Source organism: Myotis daubentonii, chromosome 1, assembly GCF_963259705.1.
Source record: "Myotis daubentonii chromosome 1, mMyoDau2.1, whole genome shotgun sequence".
Lineage (NCBI taxonomy): Eukaryota > Metazoa > Chordata > Mammalia > Chiroptera > Vespertilionidae > Myotis > Myotis daubentonii.
Window position 1 is genome coordinate 231,906,824 of NC_081840.1, and position 24,452 is coordinate 231,931,275.

Sequence of the window (24,452 nt, forward strand, 5' to 3'; positions counted from 1 at the left end):
TACGAGAAGTGGTCAGGAGGGGCGGCGTGGTGGGAGGCACTTTCTGGAACACCATATGGCACTGACTCTAAAGATGTGGAAACCACCGGCGACCTCCTGGCCCCGGGAGGAAGTGACCAGGCTCCCCGCGGCCGGCCGGCCCCGGCGCTGGCTGCAGCGTCACACCGACCCTGTGGGGAATGAGCCCTGGGGCAGATGGTGCTGGAGAGACGGGCAGCCTGGGCTGGAGCCCTCACTCCCGCTCTCCCCGCTGTGTGACCTGGGCCAAGTCACTTAACGTCTCTGAACCTCAACGTCCTCATTTGTAAAACAGGTGCACAGTGCCCCCCTGGCATGGCTGTCGGAAGGACTCAGGGAAGAGGTTTGGGAACCGACTGGCCGGGTGCCCGGGTGGGATCGGCGCAAATGCCGACAGCGGAGGGCTGGCCTGGTCCGCGTGGGCCGCGCACCCGGAGGAATCCGGGCAGATGTGGGCAGGCACGGTGGGGAGCGTATCTCACGGGAGCGCTCCTCCACCCTCGACATGCATGTTCCAGGGCAGACACGTGTGTGCAGCATGACTCCCCGTAAACGCTGGAGCCAGGCCAGCTCGCCGGAGCCTGACGCAGCCCCAGTGGTCAGGGGCCTCTGTGCTGGGGCAGGAGGACGGCAGGACACGGAGCAGAGGGCCCGTGGGTTCGCCCCGAGTGGAGCGAGCTGGCCCGGCTGGTGGGCTGTGCTGCCTGCTCTATCCTGACCTCGGCCTCGGCCTCGCCACCGGGAATAACAGGCATGTCATCGGAGGCCCCTCCCGCGGTGACTTCCCGCGGTTCTCCCGCTTGACCCGGTTCCTGGCACGCCCTGCCGGGGTCGGGCTGTGGACAAGCTGTGCCCGACGGATGCCGCCCTCTGCGCAGCTTCCCTGGGGCTGTAAGCCCGGTGGGGGAGGAGGGGGGGTGTCTCCCACGAAGGCCTGGAACACCACAAAGGCGAGGGCGCAGGCATTGTGCACCCTCCCCTAGCCGGCCCAGGGCAGCTCTGGCCTGGCTCCTACAGTCCTCAGCGGAGGCGAGCCCAGGGGGCAGCGCCATCTGCCCTGTGACACACGGGAGGGGCACCGGGGCAGGTCCCACCTCCGACCAAACCCCGAGGGTCAAGCCCGGTGAGGCTCCGTCCTCGGCGCCGACGCCTTCTACGTGCTGCTGAGGTTCGCGCTACAGACAACAGCCCTTCAAACACGGCGCTTCCTCTCCGGCTTTAAAGCAGCGGCCTGACGGGCTCTGCTTCTGGGTAACGGAGCCGACGGGTCGTTATGGAGGGAAACTGAGCCAGACACATCGCCCGGCGGGCGGGGCTCCGGGAAGGGAAGGGACCCCTCGGGCAGGCAGGGCCCGGGCCCGACAGGGCAGGTCACCTCCTCCAGGAAGACCTCCCGGCTGCGTGTCCCCTTCACTCCGGGCCTCACAGTGGCAGCGCCTGCGGGGGCAGCTGGACTGCACTCCTGCCCACGGGAATGCCCATGGAAATGCCCACAGAAATGCCCACGGCTCTGCTCCCAGCACCGCCCCGCCCCCGCCCCATCCTCTTCCAGAAAACATGCTCCCAGGCTGTGCCCAGCACCCTCACTTCAACTCCCAAAGAGAACTCCATGCCTCTGTTCTGGGTGCCCCTATCCCCGCCTAGAACCCCAGCACCTGCCTGAGGGCAGGGAGTGGGGGGCCTGGGGGACAGCTGGGGGGGCATTCACCAGGGAGCCAGGATGGACCCAGGAAATTCAGGGGCATCATGACCCTCAGCACCGTCCCTGGCAGCCACCAAGCCCACAGACGGAGGGGCAGCACCCGCAAGGGGTGGGTGGGGTGGGGTCCCAGGGTCCCAGGTTCCCAGGGTCCCAGGGTCGGGCAGCTGTGGGGATGCCCATCCTCTCTGAGTCACTGGCCCCCCCAGCCACCCAGGGTCCACCCGTTGACTGTGACCCTCCAGGGAAGCGGGAGGCTCCAGGCTGGCTCAGGGCCCTCCCCTGGGAGGGAGGAGGGGGAGTCGTGACGGGGGTCTCCAGTTTTCGCTCCAAACAGTGGGCCACGCACAGCTGCACACAGAGCCCAGGGCAGCGGCGTGGTGGCAGCAGGCAGAGGTCCTCGGGCGCGGGCTCACTGCTGCCTCGCTCACCCCCAGGAGGCGCCGCCGCCGTGGACACCCCAGAGGACTAGGTGCGGTCGCTCTCTCAGGGGCAGGCCTGGAATCCCGCCCCAGACAAGCGCGGGCTGTGGGCTCAGTCCCCAGTGTGGGGCGTGCAGGAGGCAGCCGACCAACGATTCGCTCTCATCATTGCTGCTTCTCTCTCTCCCTCGCCCTTCCTCTCTGAAATCAATAAAAACCTATTTAAAAAAAGAGAGAGAGAAGCAGGCGGGCCCAGCTCTTGGTGGGACTCCTCATGCTCTTTACCATCAGAGACAACGAAGGCCATTTCACTCGGAATGAATGGCGATGCTCTCTTCCTACGCCAGGCGGGGGCCCGCGTGTGGCCCGGCGTGGGCCCCGCGCCCCCACACAGCTGACGGATGGCAGGGACCAGCACCCACCCTGGGCCCCCATGGCCACTGCTCGGCCCCTGGACCTGAGTCCTCGACGGGGTGCAGCTGCGTGAGGAGACCCCTGGGACTCCTGTCACACCCGTGGGTGGCACAGGCCACACTGATGAGATGGCACTGCCGTAGGAAGGCTCTGGACCCGGCTTTCCAGGCTCCAGGTCTGCCCGCTGCCCGGAGACGCCTGTGAGCCAATGGCAACCGGCAGCCGGGCGGGCCGGACACTCACCTTTGCAGACGAAGCACTTGAGGTGGAAGTACTGGCTCTGCACCCGCAGCACCTCGCCCCTGCACACGTTCCCGCAGGTGGTGCACAGGATGGCTGAGCCGGGCGGCTTCTCCAGGGCGCCCAGGGCCGCCGGCGGCTCCGACACTGTGGGGAAAGGAGCCGCGTTAACGGGGGACAGACAGGCACCGGGCGAGCAGCCGGCAATAGGGCAAGGACTCGGGCTCCCCCACTCCCTCAGGACAGCACAGGCCCAGGGCGTCAGGCACAGGCTTTCCTCTCCTTGGGGGCCCATGGGAGTCGGACGTGGTCAACCCGAATGAGGGGCTCCCGCCCCCTCCCTGTGAGCACACCTGCAGGGACGGGGAGATCACTACCTCCCCCTGATGGCCCTGCCCCTGCAGCCTTGACCTGGGCCTGGGATGGCCCCGGTCCTAGGGCCTCACAAACCCACCGGGGAGCTGCGCCGGCCTCTGCAGCCAGGGGCCCAGCACCCTTCGAAGGCAGGCACCTAGCACGGTCCTCTGTGGCCCCTCGTTCCTCCCGTGCCGGGACCTGGACCTGGATGTGGCCGCTGCGCCCGAGCTGAGGAGGTGTAGGGGGGCGCTTGGTGCAGGCAGCTGGGCAGCAACAGGGACAGCCCGTGGCAGAGCCGGGCGGGGAAGCCGGGGCCGGGACCCGCTCTCTCCCTGCGCAGTCACCCTGGTTAGCGGCAGAGGCCCACACAGATCGAGTGGGCTGGGCCCACTCCCACTCAGGACCAGTTCCGCAAAGCCACGCCTGCTGAGCACTGGCACCGACGGGCTCCAGGCCGGCCAGGCCCATCCCCAGAGGAGGACATCGCTCCGTTCGGCTTCCAGCCTGCCTCCCCCGGAGCCCACCTCCGACAGCCCACCCGGCCAGCGAGGCTCCTCTCCCCCCTGCGGTCACTGCCCTGGCCGGCGGCACGGGGCCCGGGCCACACGGGGGACAGCAGGCCTTCCGAGGAGGTGGCTCTGAATACCCCGCGGGGAGCGGGGTGCCAGCTGTCTGGGACGGGGCACCACGCTGCCTGGAGACGCGGTGCAGGAAGGGAGACCGGTGGCACGGGGCCCGGCGTCAGTGCCCGCCTGGCGCTTCCAGAGAGCCACGGCGGCAGCAGCGCATGCCCACACCCCCGCTCCCTATAGAGTAACTGCAGAGGCCGCCTCCTCGGTGACACAACACGACGGGAGGGGCAGAGGTGAGGCTCTGGGCTCGAACCTGAGACGCCCCGTGGGGGGCGAGCCGTGGCGAGACAGACAGCGCCAGCTCCCACCCTGCACAGCCCGCTGCCGGGCTCAGGGGGCTGACAGCCACCAAGTCCAGGTCGGAGGTCAAATGGACGTTGTGGGGGCGGGGGGACAAGGCTCGTCCACTGTTAGCGTCTCATTCCCCAGGCACACAAAGGACAATACGCGCTCATCTCCACAAGAACAGAGGCACGTGCTGATGCTGCTGGAGACGGCCCAGTGCGCACGAGGGGGACGTCACCCGCCCCCCACCCGCACCTCCCCCATCAGTGCCAGAGCCCTGGGGCCTGGAGGCACCGCAGGCTGCGTCAGACACTGGGGTGCAGCCCTAGCCCCACCTCCGACTTGCTGGGGCCCGGAACTCCCAGACTTCCATCTGTCTGTGCATCCACCCTCCACCCACATCCCCTGCCCGGGAGATGCCAGGGCCACGAACAGAAATGCGTCAGCCCAGGGTGCAGCAGACCCTCCGTGCTCAGCACCAACAGCCATTGTCATTTTCAAGATCCCACGGCCTGAATCCCACCGGTTTCCTGGCTCCTGGAGCTGTATGTGGGTTGGGGGTGGGGAGAGGGGGGCTGCTTTAAGACATGGTTCCCTGGGAGGACCTGGGGCCTGTGAGGGTGAGAGCAAGGTGCTGCCCCCTGGTGGTGGGACATAGACACTGCATTGTGGCAACAGACACCCGTCTCCCTGCAGGTATAAGGGGTGCAGGCAGGTGATCCGGCCAGCCCGCACCTGCCCATCTGCCGGCTTGGCCCTGGGATCACGCCTGTGCCTCTTGTGGGCGGTGGCATGGGCCTTTTACCCCAAAGATGGGCTCACTCCTCCTGCAGCTGCCCGATCGAGGAGGTCCGCCGTGCACACGGGGCTTCACAGAGGCCCCACCCCTTACAGCGGCCGGCGGAGTAAGTGCTGCTGCTGGGCCAGCTGAGGCCCAGAGGGGTGGCCCCGCTGGCACGTGGCCGCGGCAAGACTGACCAGGACCGCGCATGGCACGGTTCTCTCCACGCGGCTCCCAGACAGCGATGGGCAGCTCTGGCCACGATTTCTGTCTGGAGTGTGAATGTCACACAAAAATCTCCACCCTTAAAGCCCTTAGGATGGAGGACCCAGTGCACCCTCCCTCCCGGGAGCACGCTCATCCTTCCCCTCCCCCTCCCCCACTCCCTCCCCCCTCCCCCTCCCCCTCCCCCTCCCACCCCGAGCACGTGGCCATTAGCTTCCTTACCCCCAAGCTCCAAGCGCCCTCCCTGGGCCTCCCCCACCTGTTTCCTAAGCCCATTTCTTCTAGGAATGACTTCCCCACCTCTGTGACTTACCCAACAGATGTTCTCTGACGGAAAAAATAAAATTAAAAAGGGAGAAACCAACTATCAAGAAATGAGCCATCAGACCCCGAGCAGGCGTGGAGGACGCGTAGATGCGTGTTGCTAAGGGACAAGCCGACCCGAGAAGGCCACGCACTGTGCTTCCAGCCACAGGGCACGCGGGAGAAGACAGCGCTACGGAGACAGTGAAAACTCAGCGCTTGTCGGTGGGGAGAGGAGGGGGGGCACAGGGGGAGCACGGGGCACCCTCAGGCAGAGAAACGGCTCCGTGACCCTGTGCTGCTGGACACATGTCGAATGCATGTGTCCAAACCGAGAACGCCAGCACCAGGAGCGCCCGCGCCCACTTCAGTTAACACGGTGCATCCGAACGGGGCCGCCAGCTGCAGGAAAAGCCACCGCCCACGTGGGTTAACAGTGGACACGGCTGCAGGGGGCGCACTGGGACACTCTACTTTCTGCTCAACTTTCCTTTTAAAAAAGGGGAATCGGACACACTGCTTTTATTTCGTTGTCTTTCTCTCTTGCTGTTGCTGTTAATCCTCTGCTGAGGGTGTGTTCCCATTGGGTTTTAGAGAGTGGAAGGGAGGGGGAGAGACACAGAGAGAAACACTGATGTGAGAGAGACACATCGATTGGTTGCCTTCCGCATGCACCCTGACCAGGGCCGAGGGTCGAGCCTGCAACCACATATGTGTCCTTGACTGGAATCGAACCCGGGACCCTTCAGTCCTCGGGCAGAAACTCTATCCATTGAGCCACACCAGCCAGGGCTGTTTAACTTCTCTATAACCTAAAAACACCTGCCCTAAGAAATAGTCTGTAAAACAGTTTCAGAGAGGGGGGGGGGGGAGAGAGAGATTGGGAGAAACGATCACATGGGAGACTGCACACCAAGGCGGCAGGCGGGTGTCACTGTAATTTCCAGATTGGCTCTAACATTGGGTTTGCCGGGTCCCTGGCTGTGATAATAACACGGAGCGCACACTCAGTGGCTGGATCAATCCCTCAAAGGCCGGGGCTGTGTAATCCGGTGATAATGGAACTCCAGCTCCGGGCCCGCTGGGAATGGAGAGGATCGGGACTGGGAACCCACCCCCCCCACGGAGGCTCAGCTCTGGATGGAGGCACCGGCTGGTACCGGGACCGAGGGCAGATGCCCAGCGATCGCTGGGGCCCCTCCCCATGGCCCCGCGTGTGGGGCGGGTCCTCGCCCCCAGGGGCGGGGCCTGGGAGCCGCGTGCTGTGTCCTCCCCTCCTCATGTCTGTCTCTGCACCTGTCCCTCTGTTTCCAGGGTGGTGACGGGGCAGGTTGGCACATGGTGGGGGCTCAGCAGGGGTGTTAGGGGGTGGGGGGCTCCTTCCAGAGGCAGGAGCTGGGAGAGGCATGGCTGTGAGCGACGGAAGCGCAGGCTGGCCATGGCTCCCATGGGCTCCAGCCCAGGCTCCCGGCAATTCCTGGGACGACTCAGGCTTCAAGCAGCTGGTCCCGGCGCCCTCGCCACCCACGCCCCGAGGGTGATATTTCATCCCCGGAAGAGCAGCCCTTCCTGACCGGAGAGGCATCTGGGGATCTCACGGGTGGCATTCCGGAAGGTCAGGCTTAGCGGGCATCTGGGCCCATCACCGCCGCCCCCCTCCCCCGCCACACACACACACACACACACACACACACACACACAGACACACGGGGAGATGCCAGGGCCGGCAGGCCGGGCCAGGACTCGGGCCTCTGGGCTCCCAGGCCCATGCTTGTGCCTGGGTCACACTGCCATTGGCCAGGCGGCCCCACTGGGCCAGCCAGTGACCTGGCCTGGTCCTTCAACCTTCGCCCAGAGCCCAGCACCCAGCAGATGCCCAGTAAATGTCCCTTAAACCTAACGAGAAGCAGGCAACGCGCCGGGTGACTCGAGCCCCGCGCAGGGCCCCGGCAGGGGGTGAGTCACAGCCTCTGGGCATCGTCCTCTTTCGGGGCCCGTGCCCGGTGGTGCCGGGCACTGCGCTCGGCAACTCCCCCGCCAACCCGGGTCACGAGCTGGAAGAGCACAGCCAGGATTCGAACCAGGGCCGCAGGGTTCCACAGCCACCGTCAACTCCCACCAAGAGGGTCTGTGGGCCGAGCTAGGCCTCCGCCACAGGACACCCCAGTGAGGGAGCTCGTGGGGCTCGGGGACCTGCCAGCGCGCCCCAGGCAGGCACTGGCCAGCTCAGAGTCACCCGCCGCCCCTTCCTGCCCAGGCCTTTGAGATGGGGCCGCAGCCTTGACCTCCAGAGGGCTCTTGTAATTCGCTGGTTATGAGTCACAGGAAGGAGCAAAGGGAGGCCAGACACCATCGGCATGTCATCTGGCAGCCGCACCAGGAAGCTGCAACGTCACCGCCCACCCCCCCCCCCCCAGGGAACCCCGGCCCGTTCCCGCAGGTCACTGGGGGGGGGGGGTCCAACGAAGGGGGATAGGCGCATGCGCAGTGAAGGTGGGTGACCAGGGAAGGTGCCCGTCAGTCACACCTGGGAACCGAGATCAGGGGCCAGAATGGGCGTGGCCACTGCAAGGTCACGGGAGTTTGGGAATACACACTCCCCTAAACCCCGGCGCTCGCTCTCTCGGCTCGTGGCTCGCTCTTGGCTCTCTGGTTCCTTTGGCTCCGCACCCACCCGTGCTCCCGCCGCAGCTGCGTGGCCCATGGCCCTGGGTGCCCCGCAGGCACTGGGCTCATGGACGGCAGCTGGGCACGCACTGAGCCAGCCAGACGCAGGCCTGGACTCCCCAGTGCATGGAACAGAGACGCTGGGCACTGGCTCTGACTGCAACCCCACGGAAGCCACAGGGAACCGGCCTCCTCCGCGGGACACAGGGAAGCGGGGCCCCTCTGTGTCTTCTTTGGGGAAACAACTGTTGGGGTCCTCGGCCCCTTTAATTGGAATGTCTTTTTATGACTGGTTTATCCATTGTTTCTATATTCCTGACACAAGTTCCCTTATCACAGTGGTTCTCAACCTTCCTAAGGCCGCAACCCTTTAATACAGTTCCTCATGTTGTGGGGACCCCCAACCATAAAATTATTTTTGTTGCTACTTCATAACTGTAATGTTGCCACTGTTATGAATCGTCATGTAAATATCTGATATGCAGGATGTATTTTCATTGTTACACGTTGAACATAATTAAAGCATAGCGATTAATCACAAAAACAATATGTAATTATATATGTTTTCCGATGGTCTTAGGCGACCCCTGTGAAAGGGTCATTGGACCCCCAAAGGGGTCACGACCCACAGGTTGAGAACCGCTGCCTTATCACATACATGACTGGCCAATGCTACCTCCCGTTCTGTGAGCCATGTTTACTTCATAAGGTTGTTTGCCGCAAAAACGTGTCTAATGTTGATGAAATCGAACTCAGGTATACTTTCTGCGCTGCTCGTGCTCTTGGTGCCACGCTGAGGAGTCCACTGCCGCCCGCTGGTGACGCTCGGGCGGCTGAGCGGCGTCCGTGCACCAAGAGGTTGGCAGTTCGATTCTCATTCAGGACACCTGCCCGGTTGTGGGCTCCGTCCCCAGCGTGGGGTGTTCAGGAGGCAGCCGACCGGTGATTTTCTCTCATCGCTGATGTTTCTATTTCTCTCTCTCTCCCTTCCTTCCTCTCTGAAATCAATAATAATAATAAAAAAAACACATATTTTTTTAAAAAGAAAAGAAACCATTGCCTCACTGAGATCGCAAAGACCTCTCCCTGTTTTCTTCTAAGAGGTCTTTGGTTTTTTAGTTTCTGCGCTGACAGAGCTCTGTGTGAGCAGAACCTCGCTTCCGTCGCGGCTATTCTTATCACGCGATGCCACGGCTTCATTTGCGAACTGGGAACGGGGTGTCTGTTTGCACTGCAGTCCCGTCTGCTCTCTGCCGTCGGCGTTACTGGCCATCAGCTGGGGGAAACGCAACAGGGCGTGAAGGACACAGTGTCCCCGGCTGGGCGGGCCCCGCCCCACCTCCGGCGTGGAAATTCCATTGGAGAAATGGACACCATCACGTGGCTCAGCTCTGGGAGTCCAGGGTATTTTCAGAACCATCAGCACACCAGCCAGGCCAGGAGGCGTCACCTGAGCCCCAGCCAACTGGAGCCCAAGGCCGGTCCGCACGGGGCGCGTCGGGCCCACTGGCGGGGAGCCCCTGCCACCGGCTTCGGGAAACAAATCCAAGTGTCTGCTGTGCTCACTCTGACACCCTGGAGGGAGGAACAGTCACCCCTTTACAGACGGGGCCCTTGGGGCCCCGGGCAGTGACAAGCCCCGATGAAACAGGCCAGGAAGCCAGGACAAGAGACTAGGGAAACTGAGGCAGAGCTAAAGGGCCAAGCAGTTTACAGCCAACTAGTCAGTCCTCTCTTCTGTAACCAGGGACACCTACTCAGGGAGACAGGCGGCAGGACTCCAACTAGTGCCACTGCGCCAACCACACAGGACAGATGGCGTTAGGCAATGAGTCTCACTCTGGCACATCAGCATAACAGGGATGACTATTCTATTGGGATCCTCCCCTAAGACTTCTTCCAAACCCCCAGCCTTCAACACCCTTCAAACGGAGGTCCCGGTGTGTTCTTCCTCCCAGGAGCACCGGTGCCATCGCCCCCTCCTCCCCCCTCAGGCACACCCCCTAGGGGCCCCACGAGACTGGCAGCCAGGGGAGCATTGGCAGCGGCAGCTCATCCCGGGCTCACCCCCGGACCCCGTCCCCAGGGCCCCCTTCCCTCTGACTTCCTAGTGAGCCCGAGCAGCCCGCCTGAGCCCATTCCCCACCTGGTCCCTCTCCCGTGGCTCCTAGCCCAATCCCCTCCTTGCTTCACTGTCCCCTTAATAAACGTCCTCAAAAACCGCCAGGCCCGGCCGGGGTGCCCAGCGGTTAAGCATCGACCCAGGAACCAAGAGGCCGCCGGTTTGATTCCCGGTGAGCGCACATGCCCGGGTTGTAGGCTCAATCCCTGGGGGACCTGGGGGGGGGGGCGGGTGCAGGAGGCAGCCATTCCATGATGTTTCTCTCTCTCTCTCTCTCTCTCTCTCCTTCTCCCTTCCTCTATGAAATCAATAAAAACGTATTAAAAATCACCAGGACTCGTGTTACGAAATCTTTCCTGAACAAAGTCAAGCACCCACACTCGACTGGCCGGCCCCGGGCAGCCCGCTCCGGGCCAGGCCCCTTCCGGTGACATGACCAGGGCGCGGTGGGGTCAGGCCAGAGGGAGGGCGCTGCCCCAGCCCAGAGCTGCTCCATCGGTACAAACCCTGGTGCGCACGGCGCTGACGGGGGTGTACACAGGCCTGGCCCTGCGTCCGGACAGACCCGCGGCCGAGGAGTGTGCCCTTGATGGGGAGGCTCTGCCCTGACGCCCAGAGCGGAGGCGCCCACTGGGCACAGAGCCTCATGCCAGGACAGAGGCTCAGGACCAGGGTGGGAGCATTTCAGGATCGAGACGAGGTTGGACCCCACCCCTGCACACGCCGGGCTCACAGAGGTGCTCCCTGTGCACCCCAAACTCTGCCTCTGGGGGTCCAGGCTCCGTCCCCCACCCCTCCTCCATCTCATCCCCTCTTGTCTCCGCTCCCAAGTCCCCAAGTCCGGAGCCTTCCCCTCCAGGTGTCCTCACTGCGATGAGACAATGAGAACTACCGGTTGTTTTTATCTAAGTTGCAGATGGCCGTTTCTCGTGTCAACACCAGGAGGACTGGTTTTCATGATATTCCTTAAGCAGGCCTCTCACCTCAGCTCAGCTGACATTTGGGGCCGGGCAACCCTGGGCTGGGGCGTCCGGCACCGCGGGGAGCTGAGCACCCCCCGCCCCCCATGCCTGGAGCACCCCCCGCCCCCAAGCTGTGACAACCAGCAATGCCGCCAGACTTTGCCAAGTGGCCTCCGGGGAGCAAAAGGCCGGACTGAGATCCCCGCCTTAAAGGACAAGAAGGGAGGGAAGGAGGAGGGAGGGGCTGCTGCAGAGGCTGTGGGCCCGGGACTCCGCCCAGTGGGGGTCAAAGGGCACTGGAGCCAGAGATCCCGCTCCGGTGCCCCCACCTCACCCTCCCTGATCTCAGCTTATTCACCTGTAAAATGGGCCACTCCACAAAGTCCCAAAGCCTGGCATACAGCCGGCGCTCATAAGTGCTGCCCCTACATCATAAACAGTGGAGCTTAGTTGGGCGCCTCCTTTCCTGTCGGGCCCCCAAAGCTTATTCCTGGGGCCCAAGGCTTCCCGTTAGAAAAGCGCGCCTTCCTCCCGTGCACGGGGCGGTTTGGGGCCTTACCCGTCTCCCCGCCCGGCATCCCCATGGAGCGTGGTCTCTCCGGAGGGCGGCACCGTGGAGGCTGCGGGCAGCAGCCGGGCTGGTGCGGGCGCCTCTGCGGCCAGCACGGCTCGGACGGACACCCAGAGGGTCACGTGGCTGCTGCCGCCCTGGCGCCCACGCCCTGAAATAGACGGCCAGGCTCCGCGCGCACCTGTTCCCGGGCTCCCGGAAAGGCGCTCTGAGGGCGGGGGAGGGCGGGGGCCCGGACACTCGCTGCCCGCATGCCAGGAGCAGCAGAGCGGCTCCCACGCCCTCCCATCCACTCGTCTCTGCCAGGGGCTGGGCTGCCCAACACCCACACGCGGGGCTTCGACCACAGACAGGGCGCTCTTGGTCCTGGAGGCCGGTGGGGGCCGGGCCCCACTCCCTCCTGAGGCTCCGGGGAAGGTCCTCCCTGCCTCGTCCGGCCCCCATGGCTCCAGCCGTCCTGGCCTGGTGGCCGCATCGCTCCGATCTCCACTGTCCTCAGGAGGCCTCTCCCGGCGCCTGTGTGTCCTTTCTGTCTCTAATACAGGCACCGCATGGGTTTAGGGCCACCCTAAGCAGGATGGCGCCACCTCCCCCTCATCTCAGTACATCTGCGAGGACCCTCACTCCACGTGAGGCCCCACGACAGGGCTCTGAGTAGACATGAATTTAGAGGGACTGCTTCCCATTCATTTATTCTACACGGCCCCATGCACTGGGGGGAAACTGAGGCCTAGGACGCTCAGGTGACTAATGGGAGACCGTGGGCATGAAAGACAGCACTGGGCCCGGCCGGGTGGCTCAGTGGTTGAGCACCGACCTATGAACCAGGAGGTCCCAGGTTCGATTCCCGATCGGGGCACATGTCCAGGTTGCAGGCTCAGTCCCCAGTGGGGGGCGTGCAGGAGGCAGCCGATCAATGATTCTCTCTCATCAGTAATGTTTCTCTCTTTCTCTCCCTTCCCCTTCCTCTCTGAAATCAATCAATCAATGTGTGTGTGTGTGTGTGTGTGTGTGTGTGTGTATTTAAAGAATTACTGTGCTGGGCCCCTGCCTGAGTCTGGCTGACGCCCTGGTCCCCGAGGTGTCCCTTGTCCTCTGCTGGTTTCGGCTTTAAGATCCTGGGAAGTGGACATTATCGCGGTTCCGGGTGCGTGTGGCGTGTGCAAACCCAGCCAGGAGCGGACCGGGCCAGGACCCACCGCAGAGGCGCTGGGGCATCACAGTCACAGTTCCCACCCGCGATGGACGAGGAGCAGCTCAGAGGTGCAAGGGTTACCTCAGTGACGTGCCCCGTGGGCACCTCCCCGTCAGCGCTTGGGAGTGGGGGCGGGGCCCTGGCTGCCCAGTCTGACCTCCGGGAGCCGCGCCCAGTGGACGGGCGGGACCGACGCGCCCAGTGGACGGGCCGGCAAGGCCCCCTGGCGTATCACGGCCCAGCCCAGGGCCACGCGTGGTACAAACGAGGCACCCACGGCAGAGAGTGCCATCCTCTCGTTATGAATGAGACGTTTCCCCGTACTTATTCTGCTGCCCATGCCCTGCGGCCCCGTGCCCGGCTCAGGGCAGGGACGATGCAGCGACAGTGACAACAGTGCGCAGGCCGCCTCATCCCCAGGCGGGGCGCCCATCCTCCTTCCCCGGGAGGCACTGAGCAGGGACGGCGGCTGTGCCGGTGCTGTGACCGTGACGGGTCGCAGGCTTTGAGCCCGAGAGTCCGGCGGGGCGGGGGGTCCGCTGTGTGTGACCTGTGTCCAACCTCAGCTCCCATCCTGCCCCCAACACCCCCCGCCCACGCACCTTCCAGATGCAGGTCGGGGTGGGGGGGTCACAGGGAAGCGGAGCCGGGGCCCTGAAACCCGTGAACTTCGGGGTCCCGGGTCCTAAGATCATGCACTTGGAGCCGGGCTCCCTGTCACTGGCCTGTGGCTTCCACCCGGCTCTGGCGTCAGCACACAGGAAGGGCCATGCGATCGGAGGTGGCCGGCACACAGGTGTGCGCCCCTGCGGCTGCACGGGGTCCCACTCTCCCTGCACCCTCGCCCTTGCTGGCATCGGGGGCACAGGGCAGCGTCCGGTCCCAGAACCGTGTGTTGCTCACAGGCTGGTCTTGGCCAATGGCACGGGGGTGGTGACCGTGCGCCAGGCAGCATCTGGGCCACAGACCTCGCACCCGCTCCACTGGGAGAACACTCCACCCGCGGGTCCCAGGAGGAAGGTGCGAGATGGGCCAGGCCACCCCCCGGGCAGCCTGGCCAGCTGAGCCCAGCCGGCCGCAGGCCAATGGGAGGACGCCGTGGCTCAGTTTGCTGGGGCCGCCGTGAGAAAGCACCACAAACGGGGGCCTCAAAACAACACACACTTATTCTCTCCCCCTTCGGGGGGCCAGATGCCCAAACGGCTCTCCCTGGGCGAAAACCAGGCGTGGCCAGGCCCCTCCCTTCAGAGGCTGGGGGGCCCTGCCCTGTCTGCCAGCTTCAGGGGCCACCGGCATCCGTGGCTCGTGGCCGCACCTCCCATCTCTGCCTCCGTAGCCACGTCCCCTCTGGTCTGTGTGTCTGTCTGCAGCCTCCCTCTGCCTCTCCTCCAAGGACACTGGCTGCATTTAGGGCTCACCCGGACCCCGTCCCATCTCAGCACCTGTGCTCACGCCCAGCGGCGAAGACTCTTCTCCGAATGCGGCGCACGGGGCCAGGGTGAGGACGCGCTGGGGAGGGTCACGCCGCAGCCTGGCGTGGACGGTGCGTAAATCCGTACCAAACCCTTGCTCCCGCACTGGGCTCTGCTGCTTCTCTATTCAGTTCGACTTACGTAACCGACGCGGCCCACTAATCTGGTTCTGGCCCATAAATGGGTCGCCACCTGCCGCGTAGAAAGTTCTATCCTAACCCCACACCATACGTCCCTGCAGGGCGGGGGCCCAGGGAAAACTACGATGCTTTAAAGAAAAGACGGAAATGCGCCCACTGCACGAGGGGGCGGGGCTCACAGCGTCCCGAAGGACTCCCCCAACCCGAGCAGGGTGTCCTGGCGGCTGGGCGTCATGACGGCCTCCCCCCCGTGCCCCACCTGCCACGAGAGTCTGGCTCGCGGGGGGCTGGGGAAGGGGCTGTGACCAGAAGGAAAAGGGGTGGGGGGTCTAGGGAGGCCTCAGTGGCCCCGGTGCTCCCCACTCCCGCCCCCCCCCTCCTGGCACAGCCTCCGCCCCACATTCTAACTGGACCTTCACTCCCTGACAGACCACACGGCCCACTGGTCACTGCAGGCCCGGCCCTGGCGCTCACTCCGTTCATCTCCCAGCTGCTTAGGAGACGAGAAGCATTACAACCGCCGGACAGGTCTTCCCAGCCCCACGGAGCCTCCTGCCAACGCCACTCAGCCTGCTCCCGCCACCAAGACACGGACCCATCCCACGGCACAGCAGGCCGCACTCTTCCTGTGTCAGCGTCTCAGAAGAACATTCCAGAACGAAGGAGATGAACGGCACAGACAATAACCGATCGCAGTGGTGCTCCTGCCCTGGGTCCTGGAGGAGAAGACGGGCCTGTGACGGACACCTCGGGGCGGGGACGCGGGCTCTATGGGGAGGCGTGCCGGTACCACGTGCACCAGCCGCCCAGGGGCCAGTGTCCGGAGGCAGCCAATTCAACGGCTCAGGAGAGAGAGAGCCTGCCAGGTGAAGGCAGGGCAAGGTGCCAGGGCGCTGCTCTTTCTGCAACTCTCTATGTGCTCAGAAGTTCTCAGAATTAAAAGTTGGGGACAAACTGATGAAGAACACAATGCCGCTGGGAACAGGACCGAGCAGGACCTGCTGTTTCACCTTCCAAGATCCCGGAGATGGACCTCAGCGACAGACACACCTGGGCCCGGAGCACCTTGGACCAGAGCACCTGGGCTCAGAGCACCTGGACTCAGAACATCTGGAACCAGAACACCTGGGCTTACAACATCTGGGCTCAAAGCACCTGGGCTCAGAGCACCTGGGCTCAGAGCACCTGGACTCAGAACATCTGGGACCAGAGCACCTGGGACCAGAGCACCTGGCTTTGCCCCTAAAGAAACTCCTCCTTCCTGGGCCTGCTTCCCCACCTGTAGCCAGAGCTGGCATGCGCGCACGCACACACACACACACCTGCACACACATGTATACACATGTACATGTGCACATATACAGGTGCAACCCCATTGCACACATGCACACAGGTGCACAGACACATGCACACACTTGCACGCACACCCCTGTGGCCCTGTGCAGGCCTGGACAGTGGCTCTCGCCTATTCTTTGCCTGTGTATGAGTCAGGCTCCTGTCCTGCCAGCTCCTGGAGGTGGCACCCCGCCTGGCGTCTCACTCAGCCCAGGGTAAGCGCAGAGCGGGCCCTCGCCATGTCTGAACGCACGACTGAGGACGGGGCAATGCACACGGCAACGGAACGCCCTGCAAGAAGTGAGGACGTGGGTTCCACTGAGTACCCAGCACCCAGCTCCGAGGCGGCAGCGCAGGCAAGTCATGCCACCGTGCTGGCCTCAGTTTCCCCATCTGTACACTGGGGACATGGGAGCGCCCACCTCACAGGGCTGCGGTGAGGGGTGCGTGAAGTTCCACGTATCAAGTGCTCTGCTGGGCCGGACACCAGTCCCTGCTGGGGGCGGGACCCAGGACGGTATGAGGTCACTGTCACAGAGCACTGCCCGACCATTTAAACCAAAGCCGTGGGTTTGCGCCCCCGGGGTCACGGCGGCATCGCGCACAGCAGCCAGAGGTGGGAGCCACCCAGTGTCCACTGATGAGCGAACAGGAAACATTATCCAGCTGCAAGGGGAAGCCACTGGCCCCTGCTGCGGGGTGAGCGGTGCTGAGTGAGAGCAGCAGCCACAGGACAAGCACTGTGGGCCCACAGATGGGACGTCCGGTGCCGGGGTCCAACCCCAGCGGGTCCAGGGGTTCCCAAAGGCGTAGACGGAGTCGGCGAAGAAGGAATGACACGGAGACAGCGTTCAGTTGATCAGCAGCCTAGCCAGGATCTCCAACCAAGTTCTGGTCTCGATCTCCAGAGAGGTTCTGCTTAGGATCTCCAGCCAGGTTCTGTAGCCATGTTCCCTCGCTAGGTTCTCCAGCCAGGTTCGGTCACCAGGTTCTAGTCAGGTTCTCTTGCCATATTTCTGTAGTCAGGTTCAGTCCAGGATCTTTTGCCATGTTCTCTCCAGCGAAGTTCTTCTGACTGTAGGTTCTGTGTAGGTTCTGTCTTCTTGGCTCTCTTCTAAGTTCTGTCTCTGTCTGTCTTGTTACATCTGTATTTATACCAGTTGATTCAATCCTATCAATCTCTATTCCAAAGGTTAGGGCGTTTCTTATCTCCATTCCAGGGAGTAAAGATTATGTAGCTTAAGCATGATTGTTCGTAGTTAAAGTGATTAATTACCCGCCTGGCACTTAGTTAAGGGGTTTTATTCCCTCCCTAACTTCAGGGGAAAATCCCTACCTGGGGAAGCAACCTTTCTCAGAGAGGAGACCTTGGTTAAAACACATAGTGCCAAGAAGGTGAGCAAACATATTAAGAACCGTATGCCATACATGCCAGGTCCCTTGAAACAGCAAGGATGGACCGGCTCCCGGCAGTCCGGGAGTCAGCCCCACGGGTGGGAGGTCCGGGAGTCAGCCCCACAGATGGGAGGTCCGGGAGTCAGCCCCGCGGGTGGGAGGACCGGGAGTCAGCCCCACAGATGGGAGGTCCGGGAGTCAGCCCCACGGGTGGGAGGTCCGGGAGTCATCCCCACTGATGGGAGGTCCGGGAGTCAGTCCCACGGGTGGGAGGACCGGGAGTCAGCCCCACGGGTGGGAGGTCCGGGAGTCAGCCCCACAGATGGGAGGTCCGAGAGTCAGCCCCACGGGTGGGAGGTCCGGGAGTCATCCCCACTGATGGGAGGTCCGGGAGTCAGCCCCACGGGTGGGAGGACCGGGAGTCAGCCCCACGGGTGGGAGGACCGGGAGTCAGCCCCACGGGTGGGAGGTCTGGGAGTCATCCCCACTGATGGGAGGACCGGGAGTCAGCCCCGCGGGTGGGAGGACCGGGAGTCAGCCCCGCGGGTGGGAGGACCGGGAGTCAGCCCCGCGGGTGGGAGGTCCGGGAGTCAGCCCCGCGGGTGGGAGGACCGGGAGTCAGCCCCGCGGGTGGGAGGTCTGGGAGTCAGCCCCACGGGTGGGAGGTCCCCACGGGCAGCAGCAGACGGTGCGGGCGGGGGAGGGGGAGTGTGGGAAGATGGAGAGCCCGGAGATGGTGGTGGTGACGGCCGTGCGGCTGTGTGACTGTGCCAATGCCATTGACCTGGGCGCTCAGCGACAACTGAGGTGGCACATCTCATGTTGGTTTATTTTAGCACAATTTTATAAATGGTGCCAAGTGCTGTCTGCGCCTCACGCAGCAAAACGCCAGAGCAGAGCAGGGAGGGCCCGCTGAGCCGGGCATGGAGGGGCTTCACCCGCCGACACCCCCCCGCCACCCGGGGCCAGCTGTGTGGGTCAGGGGTCCCTCGCCCGTGGAATCCCTGGGTCACCGGACACGGGGGCCCGAGGGGCCCTGACAACAATGCCTCCCTCTGACTCACGCTCCCCGGCAGAGGGAAGCGCAGGAAGGAGGGTGCGGCACACTTTCCAGCTGCGAGGCTAAATTTACACCTCGCGGCCTGGGGCAGCCTGCTCTGCGGCCTCGGCCAGGGGTCGGCTCAGGCCTCGGGGCCCCAGGCTGCCGCTCTCTGCTCTCGGAGGCCACTAGCCCGGAGGGGCCGGCAGGCTCTGGGTGGTTCGGAGGACTCTGAGCCTGGGACCCCACGTCCCTTCTGGAGGAGTGGGGGAAAGGGCACAGACGGCCGGACAGTGGCCGAGCACGTGGCTCAGTGGGGGCGGGGGCAGGAGAGCCAGCGGGACGGCCCCTCCTCCGAGCACCGGCCAAGCAGGGTCTGTCCCCCAGCATCGCTCACAACAGCCACCGGTGAGGGCCACCCAGTGCCCATCGACGGAGGGAAGGACACAGACCGCGGGGCATGTGCAGCGTAAAGGGAAGGACACCGACACCTGCCACAACACGGGGGACTCCGAGGACATTGTGCCCCCGAGATAAGCCAGTCACGCGGACACACACCCTACGGTGGCATTCATAGGAGTCCCTAGGGAGTCAGATTCACGGAGACAGGACGGAGCTGGCGTGCGGGGCCGGGGGAGGCGGGGGAGTTATTTAATGGGGACAGAGTGTCACTTGGGAAGATGGGCCGTTTCTGCAGGTGGAGGGGTGACGGCTGCACACAGTGCGAGGGTGCCTAATGCCCCCGGCCTGGCTTCATCACTAAGGGGGTTCGATGTTGTGTCTATTTGACCTCGATAAGAAATAAATAAAATGAAATAAAAAAGCGCTCCCCACTCAGTGAAGGAAAGAGAACGTGGAAATCAGCCACGGAAAACGCACTCAACAGAATCGCACGCAGGGCTGATGCGTTTGCCGCAAAGCTGAGGCGCTGCGGGGGAGACGCCACGGAGGAGAACGGAGCGGGGGGGGGGGGGGGGTTGGGAAGCTGGGGCGGGGGGGGAGCATGCACGGAGCCTAGGAAGGCAGGGCCACGCACAGGGAGAGTCGGCCCGGGCCTGGGCCTGTGTGCGGGAGCCGCGGACATTTCTTTCGTCCACACGCTCGGGACCAAGCTTCCCGGACCCTGAACCTGCGGCCGGTGGCGGCTCCCTCGTCGGGAGCACAGACTGCAGAGCGGCTCCTGAGCAGCAGGTCACCCCGCACATCCTCCCTGAAGCCAGATCCCGGCCTCGAGGGCCCCTGTGAGGCGGAGCCGTGGGAAATAGCAGGTTCTATTCCTGGCGTAGCCTCCTTCCCAGAACTGGGGCAGCGAGGCGGGCGCTGGGGGGTCTCGGTGCGCCCCGGAGCCCTCCCTGAGCCTGCGTCTGGCTGGTCCATGTGGCCCAGAGGCCCTGCTGTGGCCGCACGGCCAGCTCCCCGCCGGCTGCACGTCCGGGCGCGGGGGCCCCTGGGCCTCATCCCGCTGCCCCAACATCGCCCTCCTGGCCGGCACAGTGGGCCCAGCGTCCGGGCGGGCACCGCAGCCGTTGCCAGGGCTCTGCCCCTCAGAGGCAGTGGGCACATGTCCGACACCGGCTTCATGGATCGCCCTCACCTCCTAGGACCCAAAGGGCCCCAGGTGTAACAAGATGGCGAGTCAGAGGCCAGTGTTGTCCCAACCTGTCTCCTCTTCTCCAATGAAATGACAGGCTGGGCCCAGCTGGGCACCGAGGGGTGGTGGGCGTGCCTGCTGCGTGGGAGGGAGGGGCCCAGGCTTCCACCAGGCCTCGCCTGGAGCCCTGCTTGGTTCAGGCCGGACGTGCCGCTACCCCTCGGGCCCTGCCCGCCTGATCAGCAGCGGCTCGGATTGGTTGGGCATCATCCCCGCCACCAAAAGGTCGCAGTTTGATTCCTGGTCCGGGCACATGCCAGGTTTCGGGCTCCATCCCTGGTGGGGGGCGTGCAGGAGGCAGCGGATTGATGTTTCGCTCTCACATCGATGCTTCTCTCTCTCTCCCTTCCTCTCTCTCTAAAAAATCAATAAATAAAACAGCTCAGCAGACATGTAGGGGACAGGGATGGGGCCTCAGTACCTGTCTCCCCTCCAGGGCGGCACCGCCTGCCTCTCCCACCGATGGGGACAGACAAGTACGTCCTCTGAGCCCTGGCCACACTGCGACACCAACACCCCCAAGCCTGGCTCAGCCTGGAGTCCTGCTCTGGGCCCCGCCCACGTGCAGCAGAGCACCCAGGAGTCTGCACCCTGCAGAGCCAGGGTCTCCCTGCTCCCCTCCCCTCCTCGCCTGTGCAGAAGCCGAGATTCGTCGGCTCCTCACATGGGCACTGAGCTCCTACAGTGAGCAAGGCGCCATGCAAGGTGCAGAAGACCCAGTGCACGAGAGGCAGTGGGCTGTGGGGCCCTGCTGTGCTTGGCACCTCACGTAGGGCCACGCCTGGGGCAGGGGCACAGATGATGCTTCCCAAACCCTCCCTCCACTCTTATTTCTGGGGCCCTGCACCTGCTACTGGATGGCCTTCTCCCACTGCTTTGTCTGGCTAACACCTACATGGTTGATGTCACCTCCTTCAGGAAGCCTGCCAGGATTTCTCTCTCTTGGCAGGTTCACTAACCACCTCCTCTATCCCCACGGCCTCCTGAGAAGTGCTTTCTCATGGTGTGTTTTCATCACATACTGTCTGCCTTTCCCGTTAGTCTGGGAGCTGCTGGAGGGAAGAACTGCATGTGGGTCACCCCCAGCACCTGGCCACGGGTGGGCACACTCACATGAAACCACCACATCTGCCCCCGGCCCCTGCCATGGGTGCTGGGCTGGCTGCTTATATGTTAGAGGACGTGACTGTCCATGAGACCAGGATGGGGCCTGCCTTTGGGGCCGGGGAGGGTCTTCTGTGAAGGGGTGTCCTTTCTGGTATCAGACACCGTGGGGAGAGGCACTTCCTCTGAGGGGGAGGAGCTAGGAGGGGGAGGTCTAGGGAGAAGCGCCCTTCCTGCAGGGTGGAGGCTAGGAGGCAGGCTGAGGCCACGGCTGTCCCCCCAAATCCAGAGCAAAGCCTTGCTGAGCTCTCCTATTGGGCCACGGGGGTACCCCGGTCAGAGAAAAAGCACCCAAGTTCCGAGCTGCACCCCTGGGGGGGGGGCGCAAAAAGGCCCTCAAGCCCCCGGTTTCCAACATGATGTTCCATGCAAGTTGCCCACCTGGCAGCTGCGGGGCCGTAAGAAAAGGGAGGTTTCCTGACAAGTCCCTTGAGAGTGCTGCCCCCGCCACAGCTCCCAGGTGGTGACATGGTCCCAGCCGCCCAGGCCGCCGGGGAGCAGGGCAGGCTCCTGCAGGCTGAGGTGTGGGGGGGACTCGGTGCGCAGAACCGGGTCAGGTGGCAGACAGCTGGGCCCGAGCTGACCCACATCAGATGCGGTTTACGGAGGGAGGGAGGGAGGGAGGAAGGGAGGAGGGAGGGAGGGAGAAGCTCAGCACCAGGAAACGACGCTGCCTGAGCTCACGTGCTCCACCGCCCCCAGCTGGGTCCTCAGCATCACCTGCCCCGTGTCCCCAGCTGTACCGGGCAGTCACGGGGAGCACCCCGCATGCTGAGAGGCTGCACGAGTGACACTGCCCAGAGCCGTCATGCCTGCTGCAGCTGCCAGAACCCCCGGGGCACCTTCATTGGGAAAAGGGGAACGAGGCTCCTCGATTCGGAAGAACCGCGGGGAGACGTGCTCTCGGGGGAGGTGGCAAGGGGTGCTCCCAGAGCAGGGCACGCGGCGGAACCCCACCTGCCCCCCTCGAGCCAAGAGACCTCGGGCAAGGCACGCCGCCCCCTGTCTTGGTCCGAGCACCCTGGTCTGCACCCTGGAAGCAGCGGTCCCCACGCCACAGGATTGGTGGCCCCGGAGCCCGAGCCGGCTCAGCGTCACCACGTGCCCGGCGTCACCAGGTGCTCCACACACGGCAGACACCGCCTTGATGAGCCCGATCAGTCGCTCCCGGGGCCGGTCAGTGCCGCGTGGGGCTGGGGTTCCGCGGCCAGCCCAGCCCAGGCTATACTTAGCTCTGCCGGAGCCCGGCGGGCACAGGCATTCCCGCGGAGGGCACGCGCGCCATCTCAGACCAGCTCCCAGTTCCCCGCCGGCCGCCCTGGAACCTGCATTCTCACAAGAGGGCACGCACAGGGCACGTTAACGCCTGTGCCGGTCGCATGGCAAGGCCGCCCCCGGCCCTCCTCCAGCGGAGTCCACCTCCCAGAACCGGGGACGCGGTGACCCCAGCACGGGCCGCCGGGGCCGGGGAGACCGCTGCTCTCGGATGGAGCCTTGGAAAAGCGCCCGTCCCTTCTTCCCACGTGCAAATGAGTCAGCGGGAAAGAATAAACCAGCAGGCGGGAGGGTCACTCCTGCATCGCGACGCGTTTTCTTCTAGTGTCTTCTCTGCGTGGTTTGTAGAGAAGAAACTGTGTCTAAGATTCTAGATCCCGTATCTTCATTTGTCACCGGCATCGACACATTTCACTAATGCTGATGACCGCGTAATATCCCCTCCTCCATCCGCAGCTCCCCAAGTGTGGTCCGGGGACCCCTGGGATCCCCGAGACCGAATCAGGGGTCAGCCAGGCCAAAACCATTGTAATAAGATGAAGGCGTCCCTTGTTCACTCCCACTCCCTCCCCTGTGTCCGGCGGAGCTGTCCAGAGGCCACGGACCGGACGCGAGGTTCCAGCTGCCGTCGATTAAGCCAGAGGGTAATGAGATCTGCAGAGCCGCACGGCTGTGCAGGTCCGGTCACTGAACACGCACAGGGCCACACAGAGGCTGTCACTGCCTCACGGTTAGCACACACGAGACTTTTCCCACTTGGAATGCCATGAGTATCAGTAGAGTCAGTCAGACAAAAGCTCTGTGGGGTCCTCAGTCCGTCTGCGTGGGGGGGTCACAGGCCCCGGGAGTTGGAGGACCTCTGCCCTGGGCGCCGTGACTCACTGTGGCGGACGCTGGCGGGCGGAGTGGCAGCCCCCACCCCGAGCCTGTGCGCCGAGCCTTCCCCAGACGTTTCCGGAGGCGGATTCCCCCAGAGGGCAGGATTCTACTGAGGGCTCCGCACCCCTGCCTGGTGCTCCCCCGAGCGCACACACACGCTACCCCATCAGCAGCCGGCGACCGCGTCCAGCTTGCGGGTTTGGGGATATTTGCATTGAGCGGAGAGTAACGTCTTTATGGCACGATGAGTCGTTCTCTCAGACCCTCAGCCGTTTGAGAGGCCCCAGGGGAGAGCTGTGGTTCCAGGAAGAGGATGCTGGAGAGGCTGCCTGCGGTCCCTGGAGAGGCCCTCAAAGATGACCCACGCCCTGGTCCCTGCGACTGGGACCTCAGACGGTTTTTTAAAGGGGGCGGTGGTCTTTGCAGATGAGTTAAATGAAGGAGCTTGAGGCGGGTGCTTGCGGGTTATCCGGGTGGCCCTAAATGCCACCCTGAGCGTCTTCACGGGAGGGAGGCAGGGACTGGACACGCACTGAGGGGCAGGCGCTGTGCAGACAGCACCGAGGTTTGGAGCTGCTGCCTTGAAGGTGGGAGGGACGCGGCCAGGAGCCAAGGGATGCCGGCAGCCACGGAGCGGGAGAGGCGCGTCAGAGGCTCCCTGAGCTCTGGCTTCAACCACCCTCCGTGGTGCAGCACCTCCAGGGACGGGGCGACTCCCTTCTCCCCCTGCTCCCCCTCCAAGGGCATCACTGGTTAGAACATCTTCCTGTGCTGGGCTGCAACATGCCTCCTCCAGGGCCCCACTGCCGGCCCCCCTTCCCCCCCCCTCCAAGGGCTCAGATATGCTCACTCCTCTTAGTTCTGTCACAGGTGGCCCTGCTGCTGTCACAGACATGGCTGGGAGGGAAGGGGTGCGGGAGGGGGCAGAGGGGGAGGGGAAGAGGCAGCGTGTGGCAGCCCCAGAACTTGTGGACCCCCTTCCCCCCTTCCCCCCTCCGCTCCCCACCCCCAGCTTGGCCGGAGAGGGAACTGGAGGGTGGCTGAGAGGGCTGGCAGGAGAGCAGTCCAGGCACAGAGTCCCAGGGTCCTCCCCAGGAGATTGGGGAGCGCTGGCAGCACCATCCTCACTTGGACCCTCAGCACCCACCAGCACTGCACCCCACACTGTACCCCGGGAGGCGGCAGGCCCCGGCTGGACACTGGGCCCCG

General features: G+C 64.0%; 1 protein-coding gene across 19 annotated transcripts in view; it reads right to left on the bottom strand.

Moving 5' to 3' along the window:
- Window positions 1–24,452, bottom strand: part of ABLIM2 (actin binding LIM protein family member 2) — a 102,428-nt gene that overhangs the window by 69,961 nt on the left and 8,015 nt on the right. For 5 of the 19 annotated variants that reach the window (XR_009450099.1, XR_009450098.1, XR_009450112.1 and 2 more), the window contains exons 1-2: window positions 11,687–11,825; window positions 2,797–2,940 (exon numbers count right to left, since the gene is read on the bottom strand). Coding sequence is in view for 2 of the 19 variants with exons in the window: in XM_059676603.1 (XP_059532586.1) it covers window positions 2,797–2,940; window positions 11,687–11,711 (169 nt within the window). In the remaining 17 variants the exon portion in view is untranslated. Of the gene's footprint in view, window positions 1–2,796; window positions 2,941–11,686; window positions 11,834–24,452 lie in introns of those variants that run through there. The other 14 variants (XR_009450108.1, XR_009450102.1, XM_059676582.1 and 11 more) reach the window with 7 other exon arrangements.